The 15,090-nt window shown below is 43.2% G+C and overlaps 1 protein-coding gene across 1 annotated transcript in view; it reads right to left on the reverse strand.

Annotated features, from left to right (window-relative positions):
* Positions 1–13,492, reverse strand: part of DGKQ (diacylglycerol kinase theta) — a 213,681-nt gene extending 200,189 nt beyond the window's left edge. The window contains exon 1 of the mRNA XM_088478399.1: positions 13,186–13,492. Coding sequence (XP_088334525.1) covers positions 13,186–13,489 — 304 coding nt within the window. The 5' untranslated portion in view covers positions 13,490–13,492. The remainder of the gene's footprint in view (positions 1–13,185) is intronic.
* Positions 13,493–15,090: the final 1,598 nt, after the last annotated feature.

Consider the following 15,090-nt stretch of genomic DNA (forward strand, 5'->3'; position numbering starts at 1 on the left):
CCAGTACCAGGAACAGCTCCCTCTCCTCTTAGCCAGCCCACGGCTGTCAGTCACTTTTGAGGGGGAAGGCTGGTGGGCGGCCCCTGCTGATGCTGCTTCCCCGGCTGGCCCTCCCAGCTTCCTGGCTGCTCACGCAGGTCCCGGCCAGCACTCCCTACGCGATGCCGTGGCTTCTCCATCAGTGGCACCCGCCGATGGTCCTCTCCAGGCTCCACAGTGAGTGCGCAGACCTTTCCATCTCTGGACTCCCCCAGCGGCACCCGCGAGTCCTCCCTCTGCCCGCGGCGCCGTCACTGCTGTCCCTGAGGTACCGGACACTTTTACACAGGAGCTCCGCTCCACTCCACTGCACTGGCTCAGGCCAAATTTTTCAACGGCCCCTGCAGGTCATCCCTTTATAGAGGCGGTCGCGTGCGGGTCCGATTCCCGCCGCCCGCACGCGCCGCTTTGGCCACTGGCTGCCAATGTTTTCTGTATAGGGCACGTTTCCCCCTCTGTAGCGGTGGGTTAACTTGTCCCTGGCCGCGCGCCCACCTGCCTGTACAGTCCAGTGTGGGCGGCCCAATCCATGTTCCCCTCTGTGAGGGGTTAATATACATATTTTATAAATGGGTCAGCAAACTTTTTCAGGGGTATCACATTAATGCTGCAGATGAGGATGAAACTGCAGCAAAGCAAAGTGAAAGCTTATCACAAGTGTGAGTGTATATGAAAAGGTCCATATGCATACCTTTTGTTTTGGACTATAAGGGGTATATTTACTAATGGTCGATTTGAATCGATTTAAAATCAATGAAATCGATCACACTCAAACATCATCAATGTGTTTCTGGGGCTAAAACACACTTAAAAAAAAAAAAAAAAATTGTCTGTTATTAAAGTATTAGTAAATGTGAGATTTAGGCCCAGAAACACAACATCGATATACAGTAGATCGGTAAATCTATCCCTAAGAGCTAAAATGTGTTAAGATGCACTGAAACTTATCGCTTAGATGCACTGAAACTTATGCCCACTAGTAAAGTAGATGGTTGCTGTCTAATTCTGAGGCTGAAGACATGTGAAAAATACCCTACCCTACAGATTATATCACATAACTCTAGGACAGGCATCGGCCCCTAAATGTGAAACAGCGTGTCATCTGCAACCCCTGAAACAAGCAGACAGATTTCCTTACATTTTTTCAGGAGAGTTTTGGAGCATAGTCCTATTCAGTCAGATAGCAGTAGGTCATATTCCTAATTAACAACATAATGATGGGTACACACAGGACAATCAGTCCAGGTTGGCCTGCATGCATGGCCGATGGACGATATTGTTATCGTCCATACGGGAATCAGTATGATTTACCGCTGGCCGCATGTTTCTAATCCCGACAGTGGAAGCCCGGCAGGGGTGAAGACAACGAACCTAGAAAGGCTAGTATAAACAAACCTATTTTTACCCCCTAACCCTCCTTTAGGGGCGCCTTAACCCTAACCTCCCCCCAAGTGCCTAAACTTAACTCCCCCTTCCCCACAGCCTAACCCTAAGTCACCCCGGGGGGGGGGGTGCCTAATCCCCCCTTTCCCCTAGCCTAACACTAACCTCTCGGGGGGTGCCTAACCATAATTCCTCCCGGGAGCCACTAACCCCCACCCCCACGGCTGTCCACGCCCGGCTCACCTTTGATCAGTAAGCCGGGTTTCAGGCTCCCAGCGTAGGTCTAATGACAGACGTTGGGATTTTGACGCCTGTCATTTGTACCTTGCCGGGATTAGACAGTCGGGAAGTCGGTGGTCGGGGTTTCGTCTGTCGGCTTCCCGACTGCCTCACGTGCCCGCGCATCGCTGGTCGTTGGAGGGTTGGAAGGCACAAAAAAAAAAATTACAGAATTACCGATCTGAACGATAACAACATGAGCAATACCGTTATCGTTCATTAAAATCATCCCGTGTGTACGCACCATAAGTCTGCCTGACATTGGTGTTACAAATATAAAGGGGATTGGATGCATGAGCTCCACTGTGGCACATGAACAAACAGTAGGGTTGTAGTACTCCTTGTGGGTTCATGAAACATTTCTGGAGCTACTGGAAGGATGTCCTGAAGAGCTTTTCTCTTATTCCCGATTCTAGCATTGCCACCCAGGTCCCACTGGACCACCAGATGATCATTTCTTATTTTGTACATTCACTTTACTATACACATATGCATTGATAATAAATAGTAAAAACAGTTTCCCATGTGAGGAAAAGGAAACCCAGCTGCAGAAAAACCCTGTAAGATGGAGAATCTTATGCTGGGTACACAATGGCCGACATATCGGCCATTTAATTGAACTGGCGATATATCGTGTGTGCATCGGCCAGTGTTTACCAGCGATATGCCTGAACTGTGTCGTATTGTCCCAATATAACTGCAGATGTATTGGAGCACTGTGCTGTGTGTACGGGCGGTCCACTTGCTGCACCGGCCGGCGGTGATTGACAGCTCAACTGGGTGGGCGCATGTAAATGCCTGCCCAGCTGTGTCGTCAGTCACCATGGATCGTGTAGACTGTATGCAGAACATATGTTCTGCACAGTCTGCAGATATATCTGCAGATCAGTCGATCTGCAGATATATCTATCAGGTGTGTACCCACCTTTACACTTTTGAAGAGTGCATAAAATGAGGTCATGCGATTTATCTAAGGGTTTGACATTTCACATTTTAAATTATTGCAAGTCACTGAATTTAAAGGAGCAAATTACACAGACCTCTAAGTTCTGTTAACAATTGGATACAAATAGTCTGTATGTAAATTTTCATTCTTCACTGAGATACAGTGTTCAGCCCTCGACGAGTAATAAACTACATCTCACATTATTTATCTACTGCAGAAGAGGTCAAGGTTATAATGTCAGCCCTAAATCAAGGCTTCATGTGTTACATCAAGGCTGTAATATCAACTAGACAACATGCAGCCACAAATAATGTTTTAATGCTGTAGATGCTTGTACATGAAGTTGCAGAGGAGACAAGTGTCCCTCAAATGGCCGATATATTTGAATGATTACCCAGGTCTCCTGGGTTGTGAAATCATAAAACCTACAAATGAATAACAAAAACTGTCTTTTAATGGTTCGAAGGGAGGAAATGTTGGGGAGCTTCACTTTTTTTAAATGAGATCACTCCATTTATGTATTTCTTATGCAGTAACAGCTAGTGACACACGGAGTGGCAGAGACTTAATAGACTGACGCCAAACGTGATAAAAAAAAAATATATATATTTTTCCATAAAGAAGTGATAGCACAAATTATTAAAATGTGAATGGACAGTATATTAATATATTATGTTCCACTGTAATATAAAATTGGGCTCATTTAGAGAATGGCGCATTTACCCCTAAAGAGCGGACATAAAAAGCACACCATAACAAAAACAAAATTATACGTTTGTTAATTGTTTTAAGTACTGTAATACATTTTCGATGCAGCAGAAACCTGCAGGTATGTACGCTTCAACCATACACTTCCAAGGACTGGTAATATGTAAGAAAAAGGTAATAACACTAGGTTTTAACATTCCACTGGGCAGTCACAAAGTCAAAGCAGTGTATGCCGAAATAGAGAGAGAGAGACATTAATGAAGATAGCACTAGCAAAGATACAGCAGTGTATATGAAATTAGTGTATGCTGCCACAAAACTCGCAACAATACTCCTTTTCCACTGCTTTGCCAGGTCGCACTTGGGATGATGTTCATGCGCCCATCCCGGGAGCAATCCGGCGGAGACCCTTATAGACAGGCAACAAAACCCGGCACTAATGCCGGGTCAATGACGCCATCGGGATCACGTGATGAGAGAATCTAAAAACACCGACTCATCTCCCAGAGTTGGCTCTCCCTAAGCAGAGAACGTCGCATTGACCCAGGTAACCCATTCACACTGCTTCACGAGCCGGGTTAAACCCGCATTCAACCCTGCTCGTGACCAGGGTTGAAATGCCGGGTCACTCAACCTGGCTTATGTCAACCCTGCCCTTTCACACAGCAAAATAACCCGGATTGCTACCTGCTCATGTGTTATTACAGGCAGTGGAGGCCAATAGTGATAGTTGCAAGAGCGAGTAGGTTCAAATTGACCCTCCGCTGGGCAGTTAAGAGCTAACAAAAAGATACTTTGGTTAAATCCTTTAAAAGACAGGTTAACTGACCCAAAGAAAATGCACCAACAAAAAAAATTTACCAAAAATTGCCAGGACTCTTAAATTACTGATCAAGTATATGTCAAGTATTATTTATTTAGAGTGTGTAGGTGAACGTCAAAAGGAAGGGAAGTAGGTTGACTAGTAATAGTGTTACGGTAATAAGTGTTTGAAGTGAGGGATTAGATGAGGGAGGAAATTGGGTATGCTGGGCATAATTGATATTAGTTTTTAGTTTTAAGCATATTGGGGATTAGGTAAGGAGGAAAGAATCTGGATAATGGGTAATTCTTGGTAAAGTGTTGCAAGTGTGCAAGCTGTAAATTATTATTTTTAAGAAAGTGAATTTGAAAAATAGTTCAATTTAGGGGCAGTTGTATTATATTGCATTTATTTGAAAATCCTATTTTTATTTAATAAAATCCACATCATTATTTTGGGATTATTTTGTGTGATCTTCTTTGTAAAGAGAAAAGCATAAGATTTGTTGCACCAATAACATAGGTCATAGGGGTTTCCCCGAGAAGACTCTGGTGAACCCTCTTTCCTTCAAAGACAGAAGATATGGGTGGAAGCACCACCAAAAGGAAAATCATCAACAGTCCATAGTTACATTTCTTTGTCCCTATCATTAAGAGACAGAAGTAGGTGAGCAAGAGTTACACACACAATAAAGCTGTTCAACCAGCAACTTGTGTGTGTCACTAGTTTAGCGTTTACAAACTGCTTGGTATGTGCAAGAAAAACAACATGAGCGCTGTTATCACCAAGCAGTGTTTTGTGGGGAGATGATGCGAGGGATGGGAGCCCTTGAAAATGTTGCCAAGGGGATCCTTTATTCAAAGTTACACCCCTGATTGCACATCATTTTGTTTTTGCTGTTAAAAGTGTAAGTTAAAGATTTTTATTAATTGTTTTCCTATTAACAAAATGCGAGAAGGTTGCTTAAATACTTTGTGCAGTTACTGTAGGGAAGACTAAACCAGCACTTTAAGTTAATTTTGCATTATGTAGAATACCATTGAGAAATATCCAATATTGTGCAAACGTTTTAGGCAATTGTGGCAAAAAATAATGCAAAGTATAGGCGCACATCCGCTAGGCGATATTAATGAGCGATTGAATGATATAGTTATCGTTCAATCGCTCATTAATTGTGCAAGAATCGGGCACTAAAATGACGGAACATACAAGCGATGCGTGCTCTCGCTGGTCGTTTCCGATATCAATTATCGTCTAAACATGCCGGTCAATGGCCATGTTCAGAGATGAGGGAGGGTGCTACACAGAACAATATATAGTTCGGTGTGGGCACTGCACAGTTTAATGAACGACTGAACGATAATGATATCGTTGTAGTTCAGTCCTTCACAAGATGCCTAGTGGATGTGCCCCTTAACACTTCTATTTTTGAAAATATTCTTAATAGTTTATTTTTATCAATTAACAAATTACAAAGGGAATGAACAGAAGCGAAATCTAAATCAAATCAGTATTTGGTGTGACCACCCTTTCCCTTTAAAACAGCATCAATTCTAGGTACACTAGCTCAAAGGCAGGCATTTTGTAGGATTATAGTCAGGTGTATGATTAACCAATCATACCAAATAGGTGATAATGATCATCATTTTCATATGTAGGTCGAAACAAAGCCATTTACTGAAACAGCTGTGTAGGAGGCTTAAAACTGGGTGAGAAATAGCCAAACTCTGCTACATAGGCAACGTTGTGGAAGACCGTTTTAGGTCACAGGTCATACACCATGGCAAGACTGAGCACTGCAACAAGGCACAAGGTAGTTTTACTGCATCAGTAAGGTCTCTTCTCCCAGGCAAAGATTTCAAAGCAAACTGGAGTTTCAATATGTGCTGTTCAAGCTCTTACGAAGTAGCACAAAGAAACTGGCAATCTTGAGGACCATAGACGCAGTGGTCTGCCAAGGGAACTTAGTGTATCAGATGAAAGACACATCTTGCTTACTTCACTTCGAAATCGGAAGATATCCAGCAGTGCCATTGACTCAGAACTGGCAGAAACCAGTGACCCAGGTACACCCATCTACTGTTCTGATAAGTCTGGCCAGAAGTGGCCTTCGTGGAAGAATTGCGGCCAAAAAGCCATACCTTTGACGTGGAAACCAGGCCAAGCAACATGACTATGCAAGAAAACATACGAACAGGGGTGGAAAAAATGTCAGGTGTTCTGGACTGAGAAGTCAAAATGTGAAAAATGTGGCTGTAGCAGAAGGCAGTTTGCTTGCAGAGGGGCTGGAGAGTGGTACAATAATGAATGTCTGCAGGCAACAGTGAAGTATTGTGGAGGCCTCTTGCAAGTTTAGAAGATTTTTTATGATCACAGATAACTGTGCACCAAAGTAAATAAAATATTATTAGCCTTAATTAATAAAGCTCAAACAAAAATAAAGATGTGTTATCGGGACCACTACACACAAAGGAGAGGATTAAGAGTGAACCAAAAGAATGAAGGGGGTAATAGGACTGTAAATGAAATTATTTTAAGTCATAATTTTATTATTATAAATTATTAAAACAAATTAGTTTGTGGCCATGTTTTGCTATGCTTAGTAAGGTGTTTTGGGTATGGTAATTCTGAACTGGTTTTTAAAATTTGGGAGCATTTAGTGCATCAAAAATTTTAACTTATCTCAACGATCATATGCACAAACATGTTTTAAATGTATATATAATATAGGTATATTGTTAATTATGGTCTAGTTTTAACTGGAAAATGTTTGACATGGATTGCAGCTTCACATGGGACTCCTTAGTGAACCTGTGCTTCTCAAGGATGTGGTAGAGGTCCCTGATGTTGTTGGTGTGAAAGGCTACCACCACCCATGCACTCAGGACGAATTCATGCTTGTTGATAGCCTTGCACGCTCCAGAGGCCACGGACAGGGACCACAGGAAGCGTCCCAGCCTCTCAAAGTCACCGGTCTCCTCCAGCATCTTGCAAATGCTGGCCACCTGCTCAGCTGAGAAGTTGAGGGTGGGCAGATGGAACATGGATAGATTTTCTGGGGCTCGGGAGCCGCCGCTGAAGTTAGGCATGATCTTAATGGCTGAGACGCTCAGCCAATAAGAGTCACCCTGATCTTTATTAGTCATTGCTGGACGTCATCACGATCTACTGGTCGAGTGGCCCTGTGGTTGACCAATTGACCGTCGCTTTGACCGCCTCTGGTCAGGAACATTGTTTAAACAAGGCATGTTAAGAACATAAATATTTGTGAGGTGCACTTGCTGATTTTTAATATGGGGTCAATCCAATTGCATGCGAAGGGTGCAAGTTGCCTTTGCCAAGGCGTTAAACGTTCTGAGCTCTATGGGACTCGAGCGAATTTGGGCTGCCGACAAAAGCGCCCATTGTCGTGATGACTCGCACCCGCGAGCACATAGCGTGGAATATGGATTAACCCCTATGTTAGTTGCAAACTCAAATATAGTTGTATAATTGTTATTAAATTGTTTCTTTACATAGTGCTTTTCACTTTTTTTTTAGCTAAGGGACTAGAAAGGAATGGCAGAGACTGAGATGTGAGCATTCTGTTAAGGGTGTTTCTTAAGTAATTTCTCAGATACAGTACATTAATAACATCAGGATTCCCAATGGCTAATATTTCTAAAGTCAGCAATTAGTCTACAAAAAGAAATGTTATATACATGTAAGTGATTTGTTGCACAAAACCAATATATAGTAGCACACTTTGCAACAAAAGCGACAGTTTCAAAACATCTGAAATACAATATTTACTGTTGATATTTCAGTGCTGTGACAATAACTTTAAGCACCGCATTTAATAAATTGCTAAATAATAAAGGCTATAATGATACTGCCCAGCAGCAAAAAGCTCTTTGTTGATACTCAGTGTACTATATTTGGATATATCAACAAATGTGAACAGCTGGAAGAGACAATGAGCTCCATTGCAATGTGTGCATCATCACCACCAGTACAACAGCACAACTAGACCGCTACTTTTATCTCTCTCAGACCTCTCATTGGCCCCAAATTACAATGGCTCCTGCAAGTAGCAGAAATGGCCATCACGCAGAGATTTAAAAAAATCCAGAAGAATGGTTTACTGCAGTGGAATTTTCTCTGGTGTATACTTTCTACCAACGAGATATTTAAGACTTGGACACCAGAATTATTTATTACAACTATATTATCAAGAATATTTGTAGAGACAAATGATTGCAGGATGGCCTTTTTATTATATATGACAGGAGATATAGCAGAAATGTACTTTAGTAACTAACAATTTATGTAGCACATACACACACACGCACACACACACACACACACACACACACACACACACACAGGTTGAGTCTCATATCCGAAATGCTCGGGACCAGGAGCATTTCGGATTTTGGATCATATCGGTTTTCAGAATACCTTGCGGGGTAGTCTGGCAGGTGTCACAGGAGGCCTGGTGTGTGCTGCGGGGGTGTCCGGTGGGTGACGCGAGGGATCCGGCGGGTGGAGTCCGGCAGGTGATATGTGAGGCCCTGAATGTGCGGCGGGGGTAGGTCTTGCGAGTGTCACTAGGGGGCCGGCGGGTGTAGCAATAGGGTCTGGTGGGTGTCACAAAGTGCCTGGTGTGCGCTGCAGTGGGGGGAGCGTGGCATATAGACCACGCTCCCCCATCTTCATTCTTGTCCATCACATAAGCAAGTAACCATTTCTTGTTCTACACAACGGATATATAGCCACTAATTAAAAGTGACCTTCCTTCATCCAGCTGGACCTTCACCATCATTCTTTTATCCAAGGAAGCCTGATGTACTATGGATACGTCTAATAGATGCCTTATGCAAAGTCGACCCTATAACTCCAACTGGAAGAATTTATGTCATGTCTCCTGAGGACACTTTAAAAACCACTGAGGCATTGCCAAACTATCTTCAGCTAACATTGTTGACTGACTAATACAATGTCAAGTATTTCTATTCAACTTGGTTTATATAATTAAACTAAGGAAGCAATCAAATCTATTATTACCTATTACTAATTGTAATACACCTGGCTTTTTTTAATAAACTAACTTGACTTAAAATTATTTTTAACTATGAAACGATTAACCTCCACTTTTAAATTGACAAACATTAGTATAGACTATTTCCAGAAATTTTTTGTCGATGCACTTTTTGAGATAATCATGATCAAGAATTTCAGTTTGAATTTGGAAAAGGTTTTTCCTCAAAGCCTATTGTGTTGTATATCATAAGTAAAAAGGCATAAAAAACCCAGTAAAATAACACCACTTCCACCCCTCTAGCTTAATTAGGAGAGCTGCAATGGCAATTTGAAAACATGCTGGTTGTGCGTTTTTGACAGATTTTTTAAAACTTTACATATTACATATTTTGGAAACTGTATGAAATATTTAATTAAAATGTTGTATTTTTCTTAGACTACATATGTACTCTCCATATACCAAATTTGAACAAAATCTGAGCTGGTGAGGTAAAATTTTAACAAAAAGTGTGTTGATTTGACACGGAATAACCCAGTAGACGACCATAACTAACCAGTTTACAGGAGAAATGGAGATCCATTTTATTTTTGAGGAGAGCAGAGAAACACGTCAAGATTAAGGAACCACACTAATATTCCATGAGTACCTTTTGATTTTTAAATACACATTTAAGGCTTCGGGCTCATTAAAATGCCATAAGTCATTGGTCTCATGAATTCTACATAGAATTGTCCTCCTAGCGAAACTGTAAAGCTGGGTACACACTCAGTGATTTTTTGAACGATTTGTCCGATTCCAACAGATCGGAACAACAAATCGACAAAATCGTTAAGTGTGTACCCACTATGTCGGCCGGTGCGCGCTTCCGTGGGGCACGTCAGCCGCATCGTCAGGTCGGCCCTACATGCAGCTCAACCTGATGATGTGGCTGACGACCCCATGTTGCGGGACGTGGAAGGGGTCAAAATATTGGGCAGTCGGGCACCAGATAGTATAATGTTTACCAGCCACCCGATATGTTGACCCGGTGGCATTGGCAGTCGCATCGCCGGGTACACACATAGTTTAGTGTGTACCCAGCTTAAGACTTTTAGAAAATAGTTAAAGGCATTTTGTTTAAAAAACTTGTGTTTGATTTATTTTGGAATCAATGCATGCTTTGTTTGCCTCTTCCAGTGGAGTTAAAATAAAAATAAATAAATGTAATTTTTACAGATAGCTTGTTCAAAAAATAAAGCTTGGCACTTTAATGTGATAATTGTCAAATTTCCTAGCGCTGAGAAACATAAAAGTTTATAAAGGGCCACACATGTAACTGAAATGGCCCACACATTACAGTGGAGCATCTTGGGATTTTAAATTAACACTGCACTTCCACTTAGCTGTTATAATGGGTTACAATTGTAACCAAAGTATCAGCACGGTATGTTTATAGGTGGAAATAAGCTGCAAGGTGAGAAAAATGCACTGTTCCTTAAACTGATAATATACTACTGATCAAAAAGGCCTTAAGAGAACCTTTTGAAGACTGCATGTGCTCTCTTGTGGCCACCACTAATATCAATTATACAGACATGTGATAATTATTTAACTAAAGTGAAATCACTACAGAAATAAATATTAAAGTGGAGGCCCTTTCTTTTCATAATATATAATATTAGAAAGTTCCTTAATATACAGGAGTAATTTGCTTTAGGTGCTGTGTTTTCTAACTGCAGTTTTGAAAAATAAAATCTCCATTCCAGAGGGTCTGGGCTCAATGGCCTATTGTCTAATATATCCATTGAAAAAATACAAAGCTGCAAGAGTGGAGAGCGCAGTTATATCCACAGTACTCCCCCGAGTCAGTAACCGTGGCAGGGCTACAGCAAATTATTGTAATGGTTGGGATTGAGTTGGTACAATTTCCAGTTATAAATTCTGACAAAAAAACATTTATACCATACGGCAATTGAAAAGAGGTGTGATGTACACCGTCATCTTCTGTTTGGACATAATAGTGGCCAGATAGAGTGTCCACTGTTGACTATTGTCATGCAATATTAGGCACCTTACATAGGAGTCCAGATTGATGGGGTAAAGGAACTAATTGGGGGGGAGGGGGGAATAACAGGGACCATGGGTAAACAGGGACCATGGGTAAGTATAAGGGGGCATTAGTATCTAGTAACATTAGAACGGCATACTATACACTGCTCTGTAATGGCCATTACTATACCATATTACATTACGTAAACATTAACAATGATATATTACTCTTTTAGACATTACTGGCCCAAAACTACATTTTATTGGACTTTATCAATGGGAAATTACATCTTAATGCACATTATCTATAGTACAAGCTTGTACATGTCCAAATATGCAAAAATTGGCAAATTAACCATACATTCAAAGAGCCAACCAAGCAAGTCCTATAGGGCTTTCCTGTGGCCCTTTGCCTCAGACTGGGCCTCTGCAAGCTCTAATTAAAAACTTTATACTGCACTGGACTAAATTCTCTGTGCCCATACAGGGTTATGTTTAAAGTATGGCTTATTAGAAGCATGCGAGATAGAATATTTATTCAGTGGAAAGACAACAATGATCTGGAGCTGAGCGGTTGTCTGCCAATTAGTTCAGCCACGGTGGATGAGCAATTAATCACAATATGTACTAAATTTGAAGACCATCCCTACAATCTGCATGAAGGGTTTCAGCATAAGGCAAGGAGCAGCACAACTGCTGTCAAGATGATAACATTGTTACTTTCAATGTGAATCAACCAATTACAATGTAATTCTGTACGCAAATGTCATTTACAAATCGTTATTCCAAAAAAATAATATATGTTTTCCTTCTTTTCTGTGTGTATTTAATAAACCAACGTGGTCTGCCCTGGCCAAAACAGGGGACAGATACGTAGAGTCTACACCATTTTGTTAATCACATTGATGGTCAATGTTAAAATACTAGAATATTATGAAATAGCACTTAAAATTGCATAGTAATTTAAAAACAACATTTCAGAATGTATTTTTTCCTAATATTATGTATGGATGTCTAACAGAAAAAAATATATACTTTCACTCATTTAGTGACAACAAAATATAATGTGTTAATTGTATTGAATCAGTCAACAAAATGAGTACTTCAACAGATAAGCGTAATCTAATCATAGCTATAGAAAAGCAGATTTACCACCATATGGTTTACTACATTGTTTTACTATGATTGATTGCTTGCAAAACAAACAAAACTAAAGTGAAGATGACCTGTTGAGCCTATTGTAAAAGCTGTATAATGCTCAGGGTGACATGCCAGCTATGCAATTGCAGCAATCTAATTTCCCGGCCAGGCAGAGGAAGCATGTGTTTTATACATTAGATCATGCCAAGTATATACATGGAGGCTCACGCTGCAAATAGAAAAATAAATAAACTCACAGCGCGATACACAGAAATAATCAAATGAGGGCACACACGATAAGGACTGTTGCATGTATGACAGACAGTATATCATAGAATCATAGGGGAGGGAGGGGAATCAATGATCAGGAGCAATGCATTTACAAACAAACAATATGCTGTGTCTGGGTGACTGACATGAGCAATTAGCACTGGATAGCATATGCTGGGTAGCACTGGCCATATCCTTGTTGTGCACTGTACTTGCTTGCCTGCGCAGCACTGGCACAGGATGGGGTAGTATCCTGAAATGCTATGACTGTCAGTATGCCCTCTCCCTGACACACACCATCCTGCTGTACAGCCAAGGAGATGTTTGCCCTGTTGCTCACATATCCTCCAGCATTACCTGGCAGCCACACCTCTGTCTATCCTCTGACAAATCGTCACTGTAACCATTTCCCCACTAGAAATCATAGTAAGCATCACAGGTAAACATGGGAGATCTATATAAGCTATATACACAGTAGTACATGCCTCCTACATCAGGTTACTATCAGCCCACTGTCACCCACAGACAAGGTCCCCCATTACAGTGAGTGTAGTGATTGCCCCTTACCTTCGCACTGGAAGCCAGCCAGACCCCAGATGAAGTCCGTGCAGTGGTGACAGAAAGTGGGCTTAGTCAGGGTGACTCTCCTGAAGGTATGCCCCGGGGAAGCAGGGACCCCCTGTCTGAGCTGCTGGTGCTTACTGCCAGGTGAGGCAGGGCTGTGTTTCTGCTGCTGAGGGGGTGTCCTGCTCCTGCCTCCCCCCAGCTTGGGGCTGGAAGACGGGCTGCTGTTGTTGCTTCCTCCTCCACGGTGGCCCAGATTCCCAAGCCTGGATCTAGCTCCGTCCGCAGCCATCTCTCCCTCCTGCATAGAAAGGGGCAGACAGGCAGGGGGGAGGAGGAGGGCCCAAGGAGAACACACGAAAGGCAGACAAGGAGGAAACGTGCCGGGAAGAAGGGAGAGCTGGGCACGGTGTCTGGCAGGGTCACAGCCGCGGCGGCAGGTAACTAATGCCTGGGGCTTCCCATGGAGAGCAGCACACTGATTGGGTGACGGTGATGGTAGGAAAACATCTCCCCTCCTTAGCACGGAGCGCAGCAGCTACTGGGAGAGCAGCAGCCGCGTCTGTGTGAGGGTGTGCTCTGTGCTGCTGCTGGCCACGCTAGGCAGTGACTACAGGCCCCGCCCATCCCCTCACTGTACTACAGAGATCACACTCTCACAGTGCACCCAACACTCACATTTACTACAGTCTCACTCGCTGCTGGGATCAATGATCTTTAGCAGTTGTGCGAGCTGCGGTGACTGCACCACGGGCGCAAGTCGGGTCTAGGGGTGGGCTAACAGGGCCGTCACCCGGAGCGCCGGCCCCTAGAGGGCGCCGCGGAGTCACCCTGTCATTTGCAGGCTTTTTTTATTTCATTAGAATTGCTGGCTGCCGGGCTGCAAATACTGGCAGCCGGATTTATATAGCAGCAGCATATTCGGAGGCTGAGCCTGAGAAGCTCCGCCTCCTCTGCTCTCAGTCAGTGCTCTGCTCTGGGAGCTTCCCGCCCGGGCATGGCTACTTACATCGAGTGTGTGGGTGGATGACAGCAGACTACAGAGCCAACTAGGACCGGAAAACCAGCATCAGGTAAGGATTTTTTTTAAACCAGTGTACTCTTGTAAGTGATACTGGGGTGTTGGTAAGTGGTGGGGAGATGTGCAGCTGGGGTGTTGGGAAAGGGGGAGGGGGGGAGTGTGCTGCTGGGGTGTTTGTAAGTGGGGGGGGTGCTGCAGGTGCTGGGGTGTTTGTAAGTGGGGGGGGGTGTTGCAGGTGCTGGGGTGTTTGTAAGTGGTGCTGCTGGTGTAAAGGGGGGGTGTAATTGCTGCTGGTATTAGGGTGGTGTCAAGGGGGTAGCGAGTAATGGAGGCAGGCTCAGAAACATACCCAGGCAGGTACCCCTTACCGCTGAGAGGCATCCATATACACCTGTAACCCTTATCACTGAGGGGGCAACATAACCAAGGTACACCTTACCACTGAAGCAGTAGGCTCTTCCACATACCCAGGTACCACTCCCCACTGGAAGCAGGCTTCACCACCTACCTCTATACCTTTTTCTACTGGAGGCAGACTCCTCCACATTCCCAGATACCACTCGCCACTAGAGGCAGGCTCTTCCGCACACCCAGGTACCACTTGCCACTGGAAATAGGCTCCACCACATACCCAAGTACCACTTAACCCTAGAGACTGACACTGACTACTAGAGGCAGTCCCATTCACAGAAGAATGGCTCCTGCAATGTATTCTAAAGGGCATTACTGCGTGTGGCATAATGGGGAAGATGTATGAAGACCATAAACAGTATCAGCGCACGTTATGTGTGCTGATACCACTTCTCCCCAATGTATGATCGGGGTCTGGGTGGTAAATGACAGGGGCGCTAACGATCAGTCGTTCAGTGTAGGCACTGTCCATCATT

This window comes from Taudactylus pleione, unplaced genomic scaffold (genome assembly GCF_031769625.1).
Source record: "Taudactylus pleione unplaced genomic scaffold, aTauple2 ptg000214l, whole genome shotgun sequence".
NCBI classification, from domain to species: Eukaryota; Metazoa; Chordata; class Amphibia; order Anura; family Myobatrachidae; genus Taudactylus; species Taudactylus pleione.